Source organism: Dromiciops gliroides, chromosome 2 (assembly GCF_019393635.1).
Source record: "Dromiciops gliroides isolate mDroGli1 chromosome 2, mDroGli1.pri, whole genome shotgun sequence".
Taxonomy (NCBI): domain Eukaryota; kingdom Metazoa; phylum Chordata; class Mammalia; order Microbiotheria; family Microbiotheriidae; genus Dromiciops; species Dromiciops gliroides.
The window spans coordinates 10920958-10944069 of NC_057862.1; the positions used below are offsets into that span (position 1 = coordinate 10920958).

Below are 23112 nucleotides of genomic sequence, written 5' to 3' on the forward strand. Positions count from 1 at the left end.
ACCAGGCACTGGGCGAGACACTTCACAACTATTATCTTATTTGATTCTTCCAACAACCCTGGGAGGTAGGTGTCTTATTATCCCCATTTTACAGATGAGGAAACGGAGTCAAGCAGAGGGTAAGTGACTTGGCCAGGGTCACAAAGCTGGTGTGTGCCTGAGGCTGGATTTAAATTCAGATCTTCCTGACTCCAGCCCAGGGCTCTGTGACTCCCCCTAGCTGCTCACTCTACCAAACACTCTGCTACCTATGGATGGGACCACACCAACGGAATCAACTGTGCTAGAAAGGCTTCAGGGATGGTTCCTGTAATGGGCTCATCACCAGCAGGCTGAGCACTAGCTGAACCTGGGTCACTCTCTGGCTGTGGCAAGCCAAGAAATAACAACATGCACAGTGACAATGGGAGCTGGGCGATGGGGAAGGAGATTCTAGGAATCCCTTTTTAGACAGTCTGTCTAGAAGCCTTAATTTAACTGGTAGTGTTTTAAGTATGGGCTCTTTGTCCAAGGACCAGAGAACGGATAAGAGTCCTGATGGAAGGGAAATGGGCAGAGACTATTTCAGTCTGTTGCCTAAAGCCACAAGAAGCGCTCCATGAAGTGCTCGGCCTGTGGGTATTTCAGTGTTCACTGGGACCATCAACAAAAACCCCACCAAGAAAAGACTTGTGGTTTATGGACCAAAATCTGCTGTAGGGTTTGAAGAGGTAGAGGACTTCCAGAAAGCTCTGCAAGGTACCCTGGGTCAAGCCAACGTGAATTTGGATACTCAGTGATTTAATGCAAAGGGGGCTACAAGATTTGGTCATTGGCAATTTGGAAATATAGCTCAGAGCCAATAAGTGCAAGATGCAAAGCCTCACACTTGGGCATCGTGAATATTTCTTGAAGGGAAAAGTCCGAAGGTGTCGGACATGGCAGGCACTAAGCAATGGCCTCCAAAACAAAACTGACTACAGCTCGTCAGAGAAGAATCCTGCTACAGAGGGCACGACGAGGAACAACAGGCAGAAGGAAAGAGCTTTAACAAGAATTCAAGCTCTCCGAATGTGGAAGGGGCTCGTCCACGGGGTAGGGGGCTCCCACTCACTGGAGGCCTTTGAGCAGAAGCTCGACCACCACCAAGCAAGGACACATCGGCCTGCACGAGTTCTGAGGCTCCCGCCAGCTCAGCCTCTGGAATCTGGCGATCACTGCGACGGGCATCCAAATGAAAGAGGGATTCCTGGCATCAGGCACGGTTCTCCAGTGGCTCCTTTCTGCTGAGAAAACTGCAGTGATCGGTTTAAGTCCAAAACACTACAGAGCTTCATAATTACTCCAGGGGCTGACTCTGCCAAGGGGACAAAGAACATACACTCCCCAAACTGCACCCAGTGGTTGGAAGGGAAGCTTGCTGAGATCAGTAAATAACCTGGGAAGGCACTGCAGATGGAGAAAAGCTGGTCCCAGAGGAGAAAGGGTACCAGATGGCACCTAGAACACGAGTGTTCTTTCAGGAGGCCCTGCCACTCCCTGACAGTGGAAATGTGTCCTTTTTTAAAGTGATAGTGTAGCTTGGCATGGCACGGTGGAGAGAATGCGGGCCTGGCAGTCAGGAGGGCAAAGGGGCTGGAATCTCGCTCCAGATGTTTAATAGGCAAGTCCCTCTCCTTCCTATCACACTGTTGTAGTTTGGGTTGATGGAGGGGATACCCTGGACCGACAAAACCAGACCTTCTTTGTATTTGTATGTCTTTGGCTCCAAAGACCAAAACTGCAGGAGATGCAAAGGGACAACAGAGATACACGATAGGTGTAAGCAGGTCATACATAGCCCATTCCCAACAATGATTGGCACTCAAGAAGCAAAGAGATATCATCCTGGGAATGCCAGATAGGGAAGGGGGTGGGATAACAAGACGAACTCCCTAGGTGCTGAGAAGGACTCCTGAACACTGGGGCAGGGTCCTGTCTGCAAGACTCCTAAGAAAATAGGAGTAAGAATCACATGGGATGAGAAGGCAAAGTCAGGCTGTCATCTGTCCTGGTGAGGAGAGCACCACAAAGCTTCAATGGAAAGCTTTTTGAGGCTGGCAAACGAGCCTTGGTTCGGTTTTTTGTCTCTGTATCCCCAAATGCCGCACTGAATGCCCAGTAGGCATCACTAAGTGCCTGTTGAATGATGGCTTAGTCAATGAAATCTGAATTGCTATGATTGGTACAGATCCAACATCTGTCACACAAAGGCAGAAACTGGACTGGCCCAGCTGCTATCTGGGGGGCCAAAAAGACCTCGTCCCCACTGTCCAAAGTGTCTTGGACTTGGCGTGAGGCTGGCCAGTCTGCCAGCAGGGAGGGGCTTCAGGGTATGCCCTCCTTCACTATGGCATAACCACAAGCTCTGTTCAGTCCCCACACTCTCTCCAATCTGTCTGTTATGACCCCAAAGTTAAACGACAGAATAAATCTTTCCACTCCTTAACGGCACATCAGCCCAGCACTTGTCTACAGCTTCTAATTTGGCCAAATCAAGACACACACTTGCCAAAAGTATTTGCTAGGGCAGTAGAACCTGTCTAGTGTGGAATCCCAATGGAGGAGAAACTCTCTGTAGACAGTACGGTCTTCAAGATGACATTGAGCTGATTGCAGTAAGCCCCACAACACTGCAGAGCTCCCTCCCAACTCCTCGTTTGACAGATAAAGAAATGGAGGCCCGGAGAGAAGTGACTGCCTTAAGGTCACACCGATGGTAACCAGCAGAGCTGGGATGTCAGCCCAGGCCCCACTAAGAGCATTGTGCATCCTGTCCCTTCCCCACTCTATGACCCAAATCTCCACGACCTCACACATTCACAACTGCAGAGTCACTTTAAACAGGATGGGCTCCTTTGTGCAAACAGGCCTCTGCTCCCACTGACCAGCACGGACCTTTCCAGATTCGAGGGCTGGAACAAGGTGCCAGCCAAGTGAGTGAGCTGGCAGGGGAGGAAGGGCCGGCTGGCTGCTGATGAGAGACAGCGAGACGAGAGGCACAGGATTAAATAGGCTTTTATTATCACATTCACGGCTTTGTCAGGCGTACATTGCAGACTGTTGTGCGGCATCAAAATAAAAATATTTTCCTATGGTGAAGACAACTGACCTGAGGGGAGGGTGGCAGCACATCTCCTCTCACGGCGCCAGCCCAGAGCTGTCTGGGGAGAGCAGACAGGGAGACCAAGCAAGTCTGTCTGAAAATGGCCTACAACATTCCAAGCCAAACTGCAGCCGTGTTAAGGCGAACAAAGAAAGCAACCTCGACCAAACAGAGACCGTTCACCATGAAAGGGGCCATCCGGGGCGTGAGCACTTCCCTCTTCAGGCCACGTTGTCTAATTAGCAGAGGAGCAGGGGCCAAGAGAACCAGCTTACCGTTGGGGAAGCTCCTCTTTGAACAGTCTCTAGTCTTGGCTCCCGCAAGTTTTGTGGAGGTCAAAGGAAAGGCAGTTATGTTTCAAAGCATCCAACACAGGTGCTCACCTCACGGTTAATGGCAGGTTTTGTCATTTGCAAGCTCAGAACCAAAAAGCCCCTGGGATTTCAGGGGCCCCATTTCACATCTTTTGGGCAAAATGAGAATATAAGCGGTAATTAAATAATAGCCTAAGTGCATCCCCATATAAAAATCAACACGTGCACGCCACGCGGCATGCACGTGCACACGCAGCACTCGCACGCACACACAGACACACATACACACACACACAGACACACATACACACACACACACACACAAACACGCACCACTTTGTCTCCAAAATGGCAACTTTTTTTTCCCTTATAAGTACTATTCTCCAAATGTAAAACAGATTTTGTTTTCATTATTGGCCCTTCCCCTATAGTCCTGACAATAAAACTACATTAATAATTTCATCTGAAGCCATAAATCAATGACCTCCTTTACACATAATCTCTGAAAAAAAAATCACATTTGGAATCTGTTCATCATCAAACCTAGGTAAGATGCCCAAGGCTATTTCCATGTACTCTGTGTGCCCACCACCTTCAGGCCAAGGACTGTGAGGCAGTGGCCTTGTCACCGGAGCCCACTAACCTGGCATACCAAGAACTCTAGAACCTACTTCCGTGGGTGATTGTTTCCTGGGAATTAGTATTCCTACATAAAAAGGCAACCATTTTAAGTGATACACACATCAGGCTAGTAAAAAAGTTGAAACCAAACCCTTCCCTTTTGATCTTAAAAGGGCATGCAGCTCAGAGAAGGTACATCTGATGTGTTCCAATCAGGCTTCTGAGAATTATCAAAATTTCTTTTCTGGCAAAGAATAATTTGGCTCATCGTAGAAAGTTTCTTTGAAGGCTACTGCTGAACCTGCTTCCCTTTCAAAAACTAAATTTCAAGGCATGATAGTGCAAGAGGTAAGTTTTTGATTTTTATAGGACATTTATAGACTAATTGTGCTTAGTCTCCAATTCCCAATTTATTGTAATGAAAATACGGCAACCAAAACTAAAAGGTTTCTATAAATTTCACTTTGCCTAATTGACCAAGATATCCGCAGATCTCATCAGTATTAGTACAACTTGATTATCCTAACGATTCCATTATGAAACTTGCAAATTGTATCACAAGGCGGGCAAAGCCATCTAGGGCAAGTCTACACGCGCCTTTCTGTGCACAAGGAGCCTCCTCAGGGAGTCTCCATTTCTGCAAAGCAGTTTTTTCCTCTGAAATTAAGTCCCCCCCAAGACTTTGGACAACAGTTCCGAAAACCAGTGCCCCACCGAGAGCTCATTTTATTCCATCATATCTGAGAGGTCTGAGTGTTCCTGGAGTCTCCGTCAGGATGTGTCGTCGGTCGGGAGCCCCGAGTGTGTGGGTACTCACTAGGCGGGGGTCCCGTGGGGCCAGAATCACTGTCTTCTGAGTCATCCACGTTATCACCACCACCGGCTCTTTGGGACAGAGGCTGGGCTGCTCCGTTTCCAGAATACTTCAAGCCCGCATTTGTGGAAACAAAACTGGAAGAGCCCACTGCTTGTGGACGGGGCATAAAGACACGGCTCTCTGGGAGAGAATGGCCCAAAGTACTCTCTTCACAAGCGGGGTTAAAGTCCGAATAAGGAGGGGGGGGATCCGAGGGCTCAGCATCTCCAAGGGTGCTGCCTTCCACCTCAAACCCAGAATACGACAGCCGCTCCAGACTTTCTGAAGACAACTCCCTGGTTAATATGGCCTGCTGCAATCCTATGTGGAAACAGGGAGAATGTTATCATCACCTTGTCTGTACTGTTTTTCAACCCATGCATTAAAAATCCCAACCGAACCGTGGTGGTCAGTGTTATAACTAATTAACAGTGCTCTTGCTAACCAGTAATTCAAGTTGTATTTGAACTTCTTTTGTATAACGTAAGACTCAAGCAAGAAAGCCGTTACACTGACCATTTCATCCGTTAAGCAGACATCCTATGTGCTTCATAGACAAGGCAATGTGGGCCCGCCTCTTTCTCCCTCTGTACTATTTTACTTGCACATCTGATCAGCTCCCACGGATTCAACTTTCACCTCTGTGCAGAAGGCTCTCAGATCTCTTTGGCTAGTTCTGACCTTTCTGCCAACCTCATCTTGCATCTCCACTGCCTTTTAGACGTCTTGCCCTCCCTCAACAACTTCCAAACTGAACTATCTTCCCCACTCCCAGCCCTCTCCTCTTCCCAAATTCCAAAGCCACGCTGCCCTCCTGGTCCTTCTCTCTCACCCCTATCAATTCTCCCTGCCCCACATCTCTCCTCTGTGTCTCTCTCTTCCTTGACACAGAATCTGGGTTGGCTTTCGCCAACTAAGTCTGGACTGTGGGTTGGTCTCCCCAACTCTAATAATCAATCCTCTCCTAAGTGGCCAGATGCAGGGATGCTGGCTCCGTGGTTTCTCCCTGAATGAATGAGATATTCTGTCTGCAGACTCCAGACTCCCTCCTTCCCGGCTCTGCCTTCTCTAGGCTGACCATTGCCAACTTCTCCTGGCTAGGGGCTCCTTGGCTGCTGTCTCATCTACCAGACTGTGCATTCCCCGAGGGCAGTGACCAGCCCTTGCTCTCCTCCCTAACGTCTGTGATGAACACAGGCCTGGCCTTACTAAACATGGGAGATGCAAAACTGCGCCCTAACCAGGGGAAGGGCATACCACATTATAGAGAAAACCAGCTCACTGACTCTCCCAGCAGGAGAAGACCTCCGGGTCTACAAGTCAGCTGGAATCTGAACAACCAACACTTCTACAACCCTCCCAACTCGCCCAACCACTGAGGCGCAGCTGACCTTGGCTGCTGTTCCTGGTTGCCCCAAGTTCTGTTCCCAGAACCAGCCCTCCTTCTGTGTGCCAGGCCGCTAAACTCAGGAGGAGGCAGGGGACAGTCTTCAAACCCACAAAGTTAGAGAATCCTAATGTCCTGAAGCATGCTGAAAATGGGGGTGATTTGGGGAGGGAGGTGGCTAATCTACTGTCTCACTAAAGTCAGTGTTTTGGATTTCCTAGATATTTGGTCCTGTCATCTATGACTGGAAACCTCCTAGTCTCTTCTTATCGGTGCTTCACTTATTCATTTCTTCTTCACACTTTATTAGCACATCTACCATTTCTAAAATAACAAAAGACAGTGCAGTGCAATGGACTTGGAGTCAGGAAGGCCTAAATTCAAGCCCCATTCTCAGATGCCTATGAGACAAGGCTGCCCAAGCTCCTTTCCCTAGGGAGGTTAAGGATGGGGAAGGAGCAGGGAAAGGGGAGCTCCCCACCAGGGACTCAATAGAGGATGTACAGAAATGGGCATAATCAATGGCTTGACCTTCTATAGATTTAAGCAACAATGTTTCAAATTATTCCCCACCACAAGTGATATTGGCTCTTGGTTTCAAATAGATGCTTTTTATCTTGTAGGAAAAATTCCTTTACTTTTTTTTTTTTGGCGGGGCAATGAAGGTTAAGTGACTTGCTCAGGGTCACACAGCTAAAAGTGTCAGAGGCTGGATTTGAACTCAGGTTCTCCTGAATCCAGGGCCAGTGCGTTATCCATTGAGCCACCTAGCTGTCCCAATTCATTTACTTTTTTTAGTGGTTTTCATTATAAAGAGATGCTGTTTTTATCAAAGTCCCTTTCTGCAAGCATTTTTGTCAAATTTTTATGATTTGTCTTGTCAATATAATTTGCTACATCAATTTTTTTCCTAATACTGAACTACCCTTGTATTCTATTTTTAAAATTATTTGGCTGTAATTGTGTGTGGGGGAGGGGTATGTCTGTCAATAGTTTGAGATTCTGGGGATCTCTTTTCGTGTTTTTCATCATAAGTAGATCTTGCATTTTACTGAACGTCTTTTCTGTATCTATTGAGACCATAATTTTTATATGACTCAGTAAAAATGGTCTATACTTTTCTTTCTCAGAATTTTCTCCATATTTTGATATCAAAGATTATTTTTTTTTTCATAACAATAGTTGGATAGCATTCTCTGTTTATGAACAACTACTGTAATATAGGGATTTCTTAAGTTAAGAAACCATCATCGTGAAATATGCGAGTTGGTGAAATTGGAAAAGCAAAAGGAAGCTTGAATAGTAATGACTGACTCTCTGAACTTAACGCGGACCTTTTGGAGGGTTAATGAGAAAGAGTCAGATCAGTGCTCTGGGAGTTGTGGGTCATTTCTTAGGTGACATGACACATATTGACGGAATCCTAGTGGAGTTAGTTTAAGTTCTTTGGAATCAAGTCTCAGTTACTGATTATTACCAGAAATAAATGGGCACATAACATATCAAATGACAAAGACTGTCATTTAATCCCAATACACCACATCTCAGAATCAACAGGGGACAGTCAACATTTCATTGGCAGGTTTATCTCCCAAACTCTTACATTAGAAAGAAGGAGGAAAATGCTGCCAGAATCAACTGAATGAAAATTAAAGTTTATAGATTCATCTAAAGCTTTATCTCATTTATACCTGATAGGACTTTTGCTTTCAAACCCCACATTCCCCTTAGCAGAATGTTAAGTTCTTTCAGGAAAGGGTTGCGTCACTTCTTGTCTTTGTAGCACAATGCCTGTCTGCCTGTCTGCCTGCCCGCCATCCATCCATCTATCCATGCATCCATCCATGCATCCATCCATCCATCCATCCATCCATCCATCCATCCATCCATCCATCCATCCATCCACCCACCCACCTCCCAATAACCACTTTTCCCTCACCCAAATAAATTATCTGAACTAAGCTGCCTTTTTTGAGCTTCTTGTAAATTCCACTCTCCATTTATTCAATACTCATTGTATAATCAGCACTGTCCCAGGCACTGAGGTGAAGGCAAAGTTTTGATTAGATACAGCTCCTGCCTTCAGGGAACTTAAAATCTAATAGGAGAAGATGGCATGAACATAAAAAATGGTAACATACAAGCACACAGAAGTGCCAAGTACTAGAATACAAAAATGGGGCCCAAGCTGGTCTCTCTGAGGCTCAGGAGGTGAGAGAAATTCCATGGCAAACTCTTGCAGCACTGAGATAACCATCTATTATACTTGGGTAATGTCACTCTGAACAAGAAAACGGGAAGAGATAGGAGAGGATGTTCTAGGATGGACCTGGCAAGTGATTAGCCATGGGATGAAGGAGAAAAGCCAAAGATGGCACTAAGATGAGGACCCAGAGTGATGGTCTGCACGTGCGAGCTCTTGCCAGAAACTGGGAAGTCTGGAGAGACAGCAGGCTTTGGGTGATACAGAGTTCTGTTTTTGACATGATGAGTTTTAGATGCTGAAGAGGCAGTAAATTAGGGCTGGCTACATAAATTTAAACATCATCTATGTAGAAATGATACTTGACCCCACAGGAACAGAAGAAATCACCAGGGAAAAGGATCTCAAGAGAAAAAAAAGGCCTAAGACAGAGCCTAGTGGGGCAGGGGATTCTCACTTAAGGGGCTGGAAAGATGATGGCCAAAGGAAACTAGTCCGACAAGTTGGGGCAGAATCAGGACAGAGCATGTCTGAAAGCCAAGAAGGGGCAGCAGTGATGATGGAAACAACATCAAAAGCTGCTTCTCCTCCGAGGAGGAAGCTGAGAATTGAGAAGAAGAGGCCATCAGATTCAGCAGTTCAGAGACCACTGGTCACCAGGAGCAAAGTAGTTTTACTAGAGGGGCAGAGCTTACAAGGGGTTAAGAAGTAAGAGGAGGGGCGGGGGTGGGTGAAGAAGGGAAGACAGCCTGTGAGAAAGATTCTTTCTAGGAATCTTGCAGTGACAGGGAAGAGAGATACAGGAAACAATCTAGGAGGCTAACAGGGTCAGCTGAAGGTTTTTAAGGATGTGGGTATGTTTGTAGGCAGTGGGAAAGCAACCAACAGTTAGGGAGAAATTAAAGGGGGAAGAACGCTAGATGGACAAGCTCCAGGAGAAGATGGGATAGAAGGGTGGAGCAGCTGCTTGCCTTCCCAAGGGGCAGGGCCAGGACTGGAGTAAAGGAGGACAGGGGAATGGAGGGGACAGAGGGAAGAGGGGAGAGGGGAGAGAGGGAAGGAGGCAGAGAGTAGAGATGTAGAGGTTCAAATCAAGAGAAACGAGGGCTCGCACAACAAAGAAGTTCAATGTTTTCAGTAAATAAGAAATGAATATATAGTAGGCAGTGTGAGAGCTGGCAGAACAAAGAAAACAATATATACGCTAAGGACGATAACATAAAAAGTGAATGTAATGAGATTTTATAAAGAGCCAGGAGACCCTGAATGAAGACAGATGAGAGACCACACACACACACAGGTGTTGCTCACTGCACATGCTGTTAGACTTTCCCAATGTATTAAGAGGTTGTATTTTTTCCTCTTCTTTCTTTGTTACGTAGAAGGATTCTCTGGAAGTGGAAGAGGGAGGGAGGCTAGGGAAAACTATGAAGATGCAAAAAAAGAGAAGACAGCAACTAAAGCTTTTATTATTTTTTTAAAAAGAAGGTTCTTGAGGTTTTCTTCTTTCACATACATGATGAATATGGTAATGTTTCAATATGATTGTACATAAATAACCTGTATCAGATTGTTTGACATCTTGGGGAGGGGGAAGGGAAGGAGAAAAATTTTAGAACTCAAAATCTTATAAAAACAACTGTTTAAAATTATCTTTACATGTCAAGCAGACACTGAGTGGAGTGAGTTGAGATTAAATAGCATGAATCTGTAGGAGACCCAGTCTATTCGGTCCAATGACTTCTGCCAGCAATGTCTATGAGCCCAGGAGGAGGTGTAGAGAAGGCATGGTGCAGGGATAAGCCAGGGTCTGAAAGACGTCAGACAAGGGGGCAAGGGAGTCAAGGATGGAGGACAATGTCTAGTTGAATTGTGAAGGAAGAAAAATGAGGTCAGGGCAGGGAGGGTGAGCCTGGGAGAACAGGGAGTGACTGAAGGATACAGCAAAGATGAAGTGGTTTGTTATGTCAAGGGAGAGAGGAAAAGGGAGAGAAAGGGCAGGTTGATTATGATAAAGAGGGGAACTTGGAGAGTTTCAAAGCATGGCAGTTATGGGTGACCAAGAGGTGCAAAGTCTGACCTTTCTGGGTGGAGCCAAAATGGCCGGCGCATCCAAATCAGGGGTTGTTGAGGACAATACGGAACTAGGGGGCCCGGATATGAGACACATATTTCTCGAAGTCCCCAACCAACAATCCATTTCAATCATTTTCTGCAGATCCTACCTTCTGTTCCAATTCTAAACAATGAAGATATGCTGAGATTGGGGGCAGGGGACGCACGGTCAGCTTGACCATCAGATCCTTTCCTACAACATTCTGTACCTCTGCTCACTCATCGCACTTTCATACCCAACTTTCTTCTACATATCCTCCACAGGGCACTGAACACAGCACGTGCTCCTTGAAGACTATGAAGGAAAACCATTCCCATCTTGGGTGAACTCAAACTTACACCAACCACTTTGTGTGTTCATTTTGGTTTTTGTTTGTCTGGTTTTTTTTCCCCTCATTGAAAAGATTCAAAATAAAGACTCTGAGAAAGGAAAAAGGTATCTCCACATCTCCTTGGATAATGAATTATTCCTATACAGCACGGCTTTAAAACTGAAGGGCAACAAAACACTTTCTTGATGGCTTGAGTTAATTTGGGGGAAAACTTACTTATTTCTTGCTCCTTTTCATTTTTCCTCTGAGTGATTTGTCTTTTTAATTTATTCACCTCTGCCTGAAAAGATTCAACCATTCGCTCGCTCTTCTCTACATCTATGCACACTGCCTGGGGAAAAGTAAAACAAAAAAAATTAGGCCTCACACCTCCAAGGGCTCCCCACATACAGCTGTGGTTACAAAGGTGAACACACAGAAATCTTAGCAGGCCCAGGGACCGACATGTAAAGTAAGTCGAGTGTCTGTCATGGAATCATTTGTATCATTTTTCCCTTACACAAATGAATAAAAAATAAATAACCATTATGGGGATCTTTTTAAGGTTAGCCCGCAAAGCTCTACACATGAAAACCTCTCAAATGAGTAACAAAATGGTTTTAAATTTCACAGAAAATTCCAAAATGATCAAACAAATTAGTCTAAACTGCATGAAAAACGGTCAAGTCCGAAGCTGACATAAAACTGCATGAAAAACAATGAGATTAGGCTCTCTACAACTCCACCCATTAAAATGCTTCAGCATTCAGAGCCAACTCCTAGCACCCCACTTTGCAACCTTTTGTGCTTGGTTTGTGAGCAGGACAAAGGGCAATCTCCAATTAAGGGCCGAAAGGGATGCACCTTTTACTGGGGACTTGGCTTCATGATACCATCCTCCCACAGAGAGAGAATGGCACTGAGATACGCACACCCATCCCTGGCAGACGGTGCAATGTTCCAAGCACCAGAGGGCAGGAACGCCATCCCTAACCAGGGCCTTCTTGGCCTCCGGGATCCTCTCCATGTCTTTCTGTCCATCCTTTCTCCAGGATCTATCGGCTATTCTAGACCCTCCCTTTGGCTCTTCTTTTCACAGCGACTCATCACTTCAGGGTAGACATAGTTTGTCACGCTTGCTGGAGAATGTCACCACCATTTTTTATGAAGTATATCCATGGGAAGGACAGTTTAAATTCCTAACAATCAGCTTATAAACAAACCTACTGAACACTGGACTCTTACATAGAAGACTGAGATGGGGACCGATCCTCACTGCATTAGTGTCCTAACTTTCTGGCGGCTGCTGAGGAGCTAACAGGAAACAGGCATTTCCCAGCCCCCCGTCACAATGCTGCTGAGCAGACATCATCTGAGGCCCGGTCTCCAGCACTGTTACTCAAAGCGTAATCATCTGGCATCCGTGCTTCCTCCCAGATCTGGCTCCAGCTGAAGGAGGACAGGATAGCAGGGCCACAGATTTCGAACTGGAAGGGACCTTAGATGCCACCTAGGACCAATCTTCTTCAGTTTACAGATTAGGAAACTCGGGTCAGAAAAGTACCATTGGGAATGGAAAAGGAGGATTTTTGACCTTGAAATGTCAATTCATATTGTAAGCATGTCAAATCGCACAGTGTGACGAGTCCCACTTAGTATCTGGCGATCTGCTTTTGCTTCTTTAGTACACCTGGGACGACACCATAAGAAGCATGCATTAAGGTTAGAGGTTAACATTCAAAGGCACTGTCTGTGTTTTCACAAACCATTTTTGATCCTACTTTCTCTGTGTATCCTGGAATTCAAAATAAAAAAAAGCATTCTTCCATAGCAATGAGTTATTTAAAATTCAAGCTGAACTAACACCAACCACAAAAGTGAACTCAGTTTGAGACAGTTATGAGTTACCTGGACTTTTTCCTGAAGTGCATTATACACCTGATAAATAGCTCTGATGTCCTTCATCACTCCATCTTTATCGAAAAAGTCAGTACTAGAATAGATGCAAAGAAAAAAACCCCCCGTTAGTTGGAAAGCTGTCATGTTAATGGTCTCTTTAACCTCTCCAATATGATGACGTTGCCCTCCCACACTCCTTTACTGCCACACACAGGGACCCTATGCTGACTATCCAGGAAAAACAGCAGAATCCATTGGTAAAATGTATGGAAGGTGAAATGACCAATTTTAGGGTAAAAAAATGAAAAGAAAAATCTTCCAATTGTTTTAGAGAACAGTCTGTTCTGTGGTCCTTAAAAAACTGCTTTGTAAAATTTCCAAATAATTTTGTTGTAAATTATATGAATGTTGGTAATAATAAACTACAATTTCAGTGAAACTGTTAAAACTGTATAAATTATGGTGGGCCAAAGAACTGCCTTAATTGCTGGTGAATAAGAAAAAGTGTTCCGAAATTGTGATGAAACCCAGTTTTATGTCCAATTTCTCAATTAGCGGTACCTTGCTATGTGAAATCAAGCCCTTCCTCTGGCTTTGACTCACCCGTGCTCCTTAATAACTTTGGCGTAACTCTGAGAAGTGTTTGGCACTGAAGAAACTTTGTACTCCTGCTGGCTGGTATTGCCCAGGTTGGGGATAGCGAGCGACACCCTTTGATTATACCTGCAGGGAAATTTTAGAAAGGTAATTTATTCACTGGGCTTGAGTTTTTGCAACCCAAGTTTTGTTCTTGGGCTATGTGAGAGACCTCAAAGAGATACCCAAAAGGGCCCATTCGTCCACCTCTTCAGACAACCCAGTCTTACACTTCTAAGTCATTTCTTGTTCCTTCTCTTAGAGCAATCTTCTCAAAAGTCCTACTCCAATGCCTCCTCACGGCCTGACCCTGGGTTCTCAAAGGCCACACCAATGGAAGACAGGCTCTAGGAAGTCCCACCATGCTGCAAAGTCTCCAAAGTCTGACCTCCACAGCCTACGGCAGCTGCCTTCCAATGACTGGCCTCTCTGAGCACCAAGAGGGGACCCTCACCAGCAGGCTAGTCCTGCGGTAATGGGACCCTGTCCTAGTAACCCATGAAACACAGAAGAAATACAAAACAGCCTTATTTTGAGTAGTCTCCCTGAAGTTCTGGCAGTAACAGTGCTAGAAAAGGTGGCAAACAGTACCCAAATGATACTGTTTTAGGGGAACCTTTTGTGTGTCTTGGAGTTCTTCTCCCAGTCATGTTTTTAAATGCATAAAATAAAACAGGATGAGAAAGGAAACCAACTATATCAAAATAGTTACCAAAGTATTCAAAATATAAGTTTATGGATCCCAGGGGAAGATACCTGCTCTAAAAAAAAGTAGTTTGGCTCTTGGTCCTTTAAACACAAGCTCCCTGTCTACTGACCAGTGAGTACACACACTACTAGAAAAAAAACTTGAAATTAAGTGATATGAATTAATTTGACCCTTTGACCTAGTAATCTCTCATAAGTGAGTAGGTACTCAAGGAGGTCAATCGCACAAAGTCTCCATCTACACCAAGATATTTATAGCAACAGAATGTCTGCACCCACTGACTAAGGATTGGCAGAACACACACACTGTGGTATGCATCCTAAGAAATGATGATGTATGAAGAACGCTGAGAAACACAGGAAGATGGGTACAAACTAATGCAAAATGAAGAAAGCGACGCCAGGAGAACTTTACTGATAATGACAATGATAACATTAAAGAAGCCAGCAGGACCAGACACAACGAATGATGCTTCTGGATGACTGATGATGACACACTTCCTCCCCTTTAAGAAACTTTTAATTCAGTAACCATGATTCCAGATGGCTGAGGGTGATGCATGCTACCCATCTCTTGACAGAGAGGGGATGGAGTAGGAGAATAAAGGCAGAAAGGGAAAAAGCAGCAAAAAAAGAGGGAGGGAAGGAGGGAAGAAGGGAGGGAGGGCCACCAAGGCCCTTTCTAAAAAATACAGAAAAGAGAAGGAAGGCAAATAAGAAACACAAACAAGCAGGAAGCTTTGAAAGCTACAGGTTGAATTTATTGTACACTTAAAAAGAAAAGAAAGTTATACATAATAGAAATCTGCAGTTTCATGTACAAACTTCTTTTTCTGTTCTACTTTTATATATGGAAATGCCCATTTTATTTGGTTTTCAAGTTCAGAATAAAAATAAATAAGTTCATTAAAAAAACAACTATTAGTTCCAAATATTGCACGTTCTGTCAGTTGCCATCACAATATAAAATAGTTTTGTTCAATTGTTAAGAAGGGAAGGTACTATGTAGTTAGAATTAGAAAGTGACTGTCACGTCAAAAAGTCATTTAGTAAAATAAATATATGTTTTTAAGATAAATGACAGTTGCAGCTAAGTGGAAGGATGAATCATAGATCCTCCTTGGATGAAGAAACGAGGGGTGACAAATTTGGTTTATTGTGTATCATGAGAAAACTAGATTAAGCATTTCACTGGATACTTAGTGTTCAAAATCAGTATGAGCAAAAAGATCACCACAAAGAAAATGGCAATTTACAAGCCAGTATTTCTTGGAGGATTAGGAGACATTAAATAAACATTTACTTTAATCCTTGGTGAATTCAAAGCAAAGGCGGGGCATAGAGTAGGATGGCAAAAAAATATATATTTTGGAAAACGTGGTTCCAGGGTAAGAGATAAAAGAGGCCAAAAGCTTATAGATAATAAGAATGTTTTCTTTAAGAAAAGAACTGGATAATACTGGACCTGGTAAATACCAAATAATAAATAAACAGCACAAAAATTAAAATCACTACATATTAACAAACAGGAAATAACTGAATACCAATCAATCATTTCCAAATGAGTTTTCTGTATACAGGTGGACAGCTGATTATTGGAGCAAAAAGTAAAAACCAATACCAAGCTAGAAAAATTAAAATGAGATGAAAGAATACAATCAAGGCAACTCTAACCTGATACAGTTTAAAGAAATGGGTAATGGGTAAAAAAAGACACTGACACAGACTATCATCATTTCCTGTGGTAATGTACATAAACTGCCAAACAAAGGGATCAAGCAGAAATCATATCAGCCAAGAAACACTCAGCCAAAGACAACAGCTCAGACTATAGGTGTATTTATTTAATACTGCGGTGGAATATTTGGAACAGCTTCATAAGAGAGAAAAGGAAAAGAGGAAAAATCAAGATTGCAGAAATCTTGGCAAAAGATCTGACAGCTGAATCACATCAGAGGCATTTAAGGGTGAACGTGGGAAGACAAGTAGGCCCCAAGTGGAAACGATCAGTCCTTATTTCTATAATAAACTCATTTCACTATTGATGACAGTGAAAGCATGTTGGGACTCTACTATCATAATCCCATGGGCTTTGTGAGGAACAATAAACGACCCTACAGACAATAAAGATGGGAAGGTCTGTGGTGGAAATAGAAACTTTCAGGGCACTGAGGTGAGGGACTAATTCCTAAGACATCTTAAAGTGAACAGGCTACCAAAGGCTTGGGAAGAAAAATCATGGACAAAAAAGGGCAATCCAGAAAATATCCATTACTACTAAAACATAAGCCTAAAAATTCCCGTCTCTGCCAAATCCTTATGAGAATAATACACATGTGCATGAAGGGCATCCTTTGTGAAACTATGAAGGGAGCAAGGCAGACCTGTCCAAATCCACAGAGCAGCCCACATCTTTACAGTCACACAATGGTCTGAAAGGCAAAAAGAATACAGGATTCCACTAGGCTTCCTAGCGTTGATTGTAAAAAAGTAGGTGGCTTGGGAGAACAAATGATCGCCATGTGGCATGGCAAGCCACAATCACAGAATCTCAGGGACAGGAGGGCCTAGGACCATCCAGTCCAGCCTCCTTCTAAAGAGAATCTGCTCCACAAGAGATCTGCCCAATCTCTCTCTCAAGGCAGCCCAGTCTTGTTTCAGAGCTTTTCTAGTACCAAGTCAGCCAAGCCTGATTCTGCCTCTTTGCCTTTAAGGTCCAACAAGGAGCCTCCTGTGCTTTGGTCAGCATCACAGCATCACTGGGTCACAGGTTTAGATCAGAAAGGGACCCTAATGGACACAGAGTCAATCCTACTTGACAGATGAAGAAACTGAGAACCAAAGAGATTAGGTAACCTGACCAAGACCCCACCAGTAGAAAGCGGCAGTCAACATCAAATCCAGGTCCTCTGACATCAAATCCAATGTAAGAGATTCTTTGAAAGATTTAACAGAGCTTATTCAATGACCCTCTAATTATTACTATGCATGCCCAAGTATATTACCACTGTTATGGAGGGATAGCCAGGGCAAAACCCAAATGAAAGAGCTATTTCCTCAATAGCTGGGTCCTGGAGATGCTCCTATTTTCTAACAGCATTGATATGAATGCATAAAGCCCCAAGCCACTGTAAGACTCCCCACCCCTAACCCCCCCACAATGAGACCTATAATTATTCAAAAGAGATGGCCTGGGGGCAGCTAGATGGGCAGTGGATAAAGCTCAAATCAGGCCTGATTTCAAATCAGGCCTCAGATGCTTGACACTTACTAGCTGTGTGACCCTGGGCAAGTCACTTAACCCCCATTGCCCCCTCCCCCCACCAAAAAAAGAGTATGGTCTAACTATTCATATAGGAAAAACCAAGTGGATGAAAAAATGCCTATTTTCCAACGATATCTAATTGGCTAGAAACCCCAGAGGTGGTTTATATGTCTATATCACTAGGTACTATCTCATAAACAATGAAATGGGCCCAGAATTGGAGGGACTGAGAAGGCTGGACTGCCTTTGGGAAATTGTACAGGGTTTTCAATGACCCTGTAGTGAAGGCCTAACTTTCTAACATCAGTATTTTTCTAGTAATGCTGTATAGCTGGGAGTAAAGAAACACTAGTCACCCAAGAATTGGAGTTGTGGGTCTCCGAAAGGGCAATGAAGAGGGGCACTGTAGGAACAAGTGTCCTGCACCTGATTACCAAGGAAGAACTGAGCCACAGCAGGTATCAGCAGAGGTATGACCAGAAAAAGAGGAGAGCTAGTCACGGTAATGGAAGAAAGGGAGAATCAACAGACAGTCCACATTTCCCACTGGTAGCCACATTATGTCAATAAATAGGAAGCTCTTCCTAACCTGCCTGGGGTACCTCTCGTGGAAGATTTGGACACACACAAAATGCCCAGGATGAAAAAAATTAGAAAGGGATGCAATTTATATCACTGCAAAGAGTACTGATGAGATCACAAATGAATTAAAGGTACGTCAAGGTCAATTAAGCCAACTTGAATTATGAACTCCTTGTGGGCAAGAACTACATATTTCCTCTGTAACACCACACCAGCCAGAACAAGGCTCAATACACAATGTTCAATGAAGGCTTCATCTAGCTGATACATTCTTACAAATGCTTATTTGATAATAACACCAGTTATTTATAGACTACGTTAAAGTTTACAAAGCACTTTACATAAAATATCTCATTCCAACACAATCATTTCCAGTGGACAATGTAGACTTATTTTATTACACGTAGATTTCCTGAGGAGAGGGAAATCTTGTGATTGTTTCACTTATCTGCAAAACTGCCTTATCATATTGAGTGAGGGCAAAAATAAGATTTAAGTCCTCCTCTCCTGAGACTAGTATGGAGGTGACCCTGGATTCTCCAGGGCTACACCAACAGAGCCCCCATCTCTACTAGGTTCTCCACAGTATGTGGCCCCAGGGACAGACTGCATGTTAAATTTGGACAGGCTCATAATTACCAGGTTAACCACAGAATGGCCACAGTAATTCTTAAAAGCACCCAATAAATTGTCAGGAAGGTGGAGGAAATACTAATACAAAAGGTATTTCTGTCCAGGAGGAAATCTCAACACCAGTGAAATCAGAGATCCTTAACATGTTAAAGTAGTTTTGCTCTAACAAATTACATTATTCAGTGGGCGGATCCACTTTAGAATACGGTTTCCTAAATCCACACTTTTAATTGTTAATCAGACTATTACAAGAGGCGACCACAGCAATAAGATATATCCTTACCAATGGTAATGCAAAAGACCCGATTTCTACCTGGTTTTAGAAATATTTTTTTCAAAATCTGAACTTAAGACAGTTTTTTAAAAGTTTCTAATATTTACATCTCAATCAGCTAAATTTCAATAATTGTCAGAGGAACAATATCAACCTACCTAAATATTAGAATCTCTAAAATAATCAAGCTTTTCTTGAATTCAGCTCTTTTTAGAGCACAACAGTACACATTCTTAATGGACGTCAGCACCGAAGTACTGAATAGAATTAACAGAGAAAAATCTTCCTTTTTTACCTTCGGTTTGGTCTAAAAAGTACGTATTCTAAAGCATGAGTGGAATTATTTGCAGTGGAGATGAAGCTGACGAGGAGGAAGACGAGGTCTGGCGCTCCAAGAATGTGTGTCAGCTGCTTATGGAGGATCTGCTCTCTGTAGGACATCTGCTGCTGAGTGTTCCTCCTAAATCGGTACCACCCAATGACGCTCTGTAACGAAAACATATGAAAGGAAAACAGAGTATGAGGAAAAGAGAGAAAAGACAACCGAGCACCTGTCATCTCTAACTACGAGGTTCCTGGGTGAGGGAAGTTGGCAAAATGAGAAAACCTTCCTGGAGACAGCTTTCATTATACTGGTCTGAATTAAAGGTATAGCAGACATTGCTCTTTGGATGGTGAATGTCTGAAAATGGTTTTTTATACAAATTTTTAAAAAGTCAAGTGTAGTCTTAATCTCCTCCTAGAATGAACAGCTAAACTCATATAATATTCTGGATAGAGCACTGGCCCTGAAGCAGGGAGGGCCTGAGTTCAAATCTGACCTCAGATACTTACTAGCTGTGTGACACTGGGCAAGTCACTTAACCCCAATTGCCTTAAACATCTGGGGCCATTTCCAGTCGTCCTGGTCTATATCTTGTCACTGAACCCAGATGGCTCAGGAGGAGGGAGTGAGGTTGGCGACCTTACACAGTCCTGTCTCACTTGGCTACAATTCACTGCAAGTCATGACATCACCCCAATATCATGGTCCTCTTCAAGAAGGAAGGACAAACAACAACAGAAGATTAGAAACCTCATGTTAACTTTTTTAAAAAGGAGGGTTAGGTTAAAACCAATAACATTGCATGGGTTACATTTAATATCAGTAACACAAACCAACTGATGCTGGAGCTCCAGTATCTTTGTTTCTTAAATATTGATTATTATGTGAAGCTGGCAAAGCATTCACTTAAGAAACAGCTCAAATGTTTTCAATATTTTCCTAAAAGACTATCCCCCACTGGAGTGGCCTTGACAGTCCCCTTCCCTCTTCATTGCTCCTTCATAATGAGAGGCAGCAGAAAGAAAAAACAAGTCTTCCAAACTACCCATGAAAATGGAAGAAAATGGATTTGAAACAAACTTTTGATTTCCTTTTTTCTGCCTGTTTTCTTTCAGGACTGAAGTTTGCCGATCGGAACTATCACAAGATAACACTAAGCAGGTTAATTAAAGGTCAAGGCATCAAATTAACTCACTTTTGTGTCATTTAAACTTAAGCCTTTCAGATTTGTCAGCTATTGATGGAAACAAAAAAAAATACTAAAAATATTCAGGATGCTAAAAATGGAAAAAACACTTTAATGTATGTTCCTTGTACACAGTATGAGGAACATAATGTGTTCCTTTTCCTGAAACTTCACCAGGTAAGCTTTCACAACTAATGAAGTTGCAGGTTAACTTCCTATCCTGGTGACCTATCTTAGGCAGGCAGCTTACACTTTCTACAAAGCCAGCAACAAGAAAATGATGCAAAGAGACACAGTTTGTGAACAAAGGTGGCCCCATGCAAAGGTTCACAACCTTAGGGGACCTCAGAAGGATTATTAAGGGATCCAGGGATCTCCAAGTAAGCAACTCCACACCATGTGCAACCTGAATATGACTGAACTTATGTTATTACTATTTCTCAAAATATGTAGCTTCTGTTGGAAAATATTATTAAATAAATAATATTTATTTAAACACGTTACTTACTTCACAGTGGCCTTTTGTTTATTTTCTCAAAGATCCAACTAGTACTGCTATCATGTGGAAGCAGATAGAAACTGGACATCTATTTGCAACTGTGCCCAAAGGGCTATAAAGCTGTGCATACCCTTTGACCCAACAATACTACTATTAGGTCTTTTTCCCAAAGAGATCATAAAAAAGGGAAAAGGACTCACATGTACAAAAATATTTATAGCTGCTTTTTTTGTGGTGGAGAATGGCTGAACAAGTTGTGGTATATAAATGTAATGGAATACTATTGTTCTGTAAGAAACGATGAGCAGGAGGATTTCAGAGAAACCTGGAAGGACTTACATGAACTGATGCTGAGTGAGATGAGCAGAACCAGGAGAACATTGTACACAGTATCAACAACAATGTGTGATGGTCAACTGGGTTAGACTTAACTCTCCTCAGCAATACAATGACCCAAGATAATTCCAGAGGACTCATGATGGAAAACACTCTCCACATCCAGAGAAAGGAACTGTGGAATCTGGATGCAGATTGAACCATACTGCTTCTACTATTTTTGTTTTTGTTTTTTCTTTTTTGAGATTTTCCCCTTCTGCTCTGATTCTTCTTTCACAGTATGACTAATGCAGAAATATGTTTGGTGTGATTGTACAAATATAACCTGTATCAGATTGCTCGCTACCTTGGGGAGGGAGAAACGTTTGCAACTAGAAATCTTATAGAAACAAATGTTGAGAACTATCTCTGCATGTAACTGGAAAATAACAAAATGTTTTATGATTAAAAAAACAATTACATTTTACTCTAAGTCCAATATATAAATTGAGGAGAATTAGGGTTAAGATGATTTGAATTTTTCTTCCTGGAAGAGCACAAGAAAAAATCCAAGGCCATACTAACTAGAAGATTATAGAATTTGGGGCTGGAAGAAACCTTCAAGATCATCTTGTCTGATGTCAAGGTAACATGGATATTAAAAAAAGAAGGGCTGCCAACCAGCAAATCAGTCAACAAGCATTTAGCAAACACTGGTTCATGCCAAGGACTGCTCTAAGACCAGTCACACAGTCCCTTCCTTCACCGAGTTGCCATTCTCTTGTCAGAAAGAACAGGCATACACGGGAGCAGATACAGAATGCAGACAACATGCACGTGGACAAGGTCATGTCCAGGAGGAGCACAAGCAGCTAGAGAGATGAGAAAGGCCCAGCTTTGAAAGACGCCAGGGATTCTAAAAGGCAGAGGTGAGAAGGGAGACCTCCAATCATGGAGGACCATCTATACAAAGGCAGGGAGATAGAGACAGCGCAGTTTGTAAGGAACAGCAAGCAGCCAGTCTGGCTGGGCTGGGGAGGTTAGGCTATGAGGGCACATGGAAGATGCCAAAGAGAGAAGTGTTAGTTGATCCTAGAGTTAATGGGCAATCACTGGGTCTAAATGAGCAGGGAAGGGGCAGGGTCAGAACAGTGTTCTAGGACTCTCCCTCTGATAGCTGGAAACAGGGGAAATGGATTGGCAAGGGGAGAGACTGTATGGCAGCCAATTAACAGGGTCATGCCATAGTCCAGGGCAGGTATGATTAGGGACTCAGTCATCTGAGGAGAGAGAAAAGGACAAAGAGACATGTGGAAGTAGACTGGTCAAGCCGTGACAACTGACTGGCTGTGGGGCATGATGCCAAGTAAGCAAGAGTCAAGAATAATTCCAAGGAAAAAAAGGATAATTCTAAGGCTCTGGTCAATGCCCTGACAGAACAGGGCAGGCAGGAAGAGGGGCGGATGCTGACTTGGAGATGCCAAAGAGGCATCGAGTTCTGAATGTTCATGGGGCAGTGTCCAGTGTAAAGTAAAGGCAGCCTCAGAGGGAGGCTACCAGTCATGTGACTGAAGAAGGGGTTTGAGCGGAGCCCCAGAGGAAGCCAGGGCACAGAGGCAAGACAGAGAGCAGTCCAGGCCTGGGAGACAGCCAGTGAAGGGGCAAGGAGTCAAGGAATGGGAGTGTCTTTTGTGAGGAAAGACCTAAGAGCCAGGGTTAGGGATCATGAATTCTCAGAGGTGAGTCGCGCATAAGAAAGCTTTCTAGAGAGAAAGGGCCCAGGTTGGGAAGGACTTTAAATGACAAATGGAGGATTTATATTTGACCCTGGAGGGCAATAGGGATCAATAGGGCATCCA

General features: G+C 43.4%; 1 protein-coding gene across 1 annotated transcript in view; it reads right to left on the reverse strand.

Annotated features, from left to right (window-relative positions):
* Positions 1-3020: 3020 nt before the first annotated feature.
* The window catches only part of ABRAXAS2 (abraxas 2, BRISC complex subunit), a 38574-nt gene continuing 18482 nt past the window's right edge, over positions 3021-23112 (reverse strand). The window contains exons 5-9 of the mRNA XM_043986667.1: positions 19224-19414; positions 13434-13553; positions 12840-12924; positions 11169-11283; positions 3021-5236 (exon numbers count right to left, since the gene is read on the reverse strand). Of these exons, the coding sequence (XP_043842602.1) occupies positions 4794-5236; positions 11169-11283; positions 12840-12924; positions 13434-13553; positions 19224-19414 (954 nt within the window). The 3' untranslated portion in view covers positions 3021-4793. The remainder of the gene's footprint in view (positions 5237-11168; positions 11284-12839; positions 12925-13433; positions 13554-19223; positions 19415-23112) is intronic.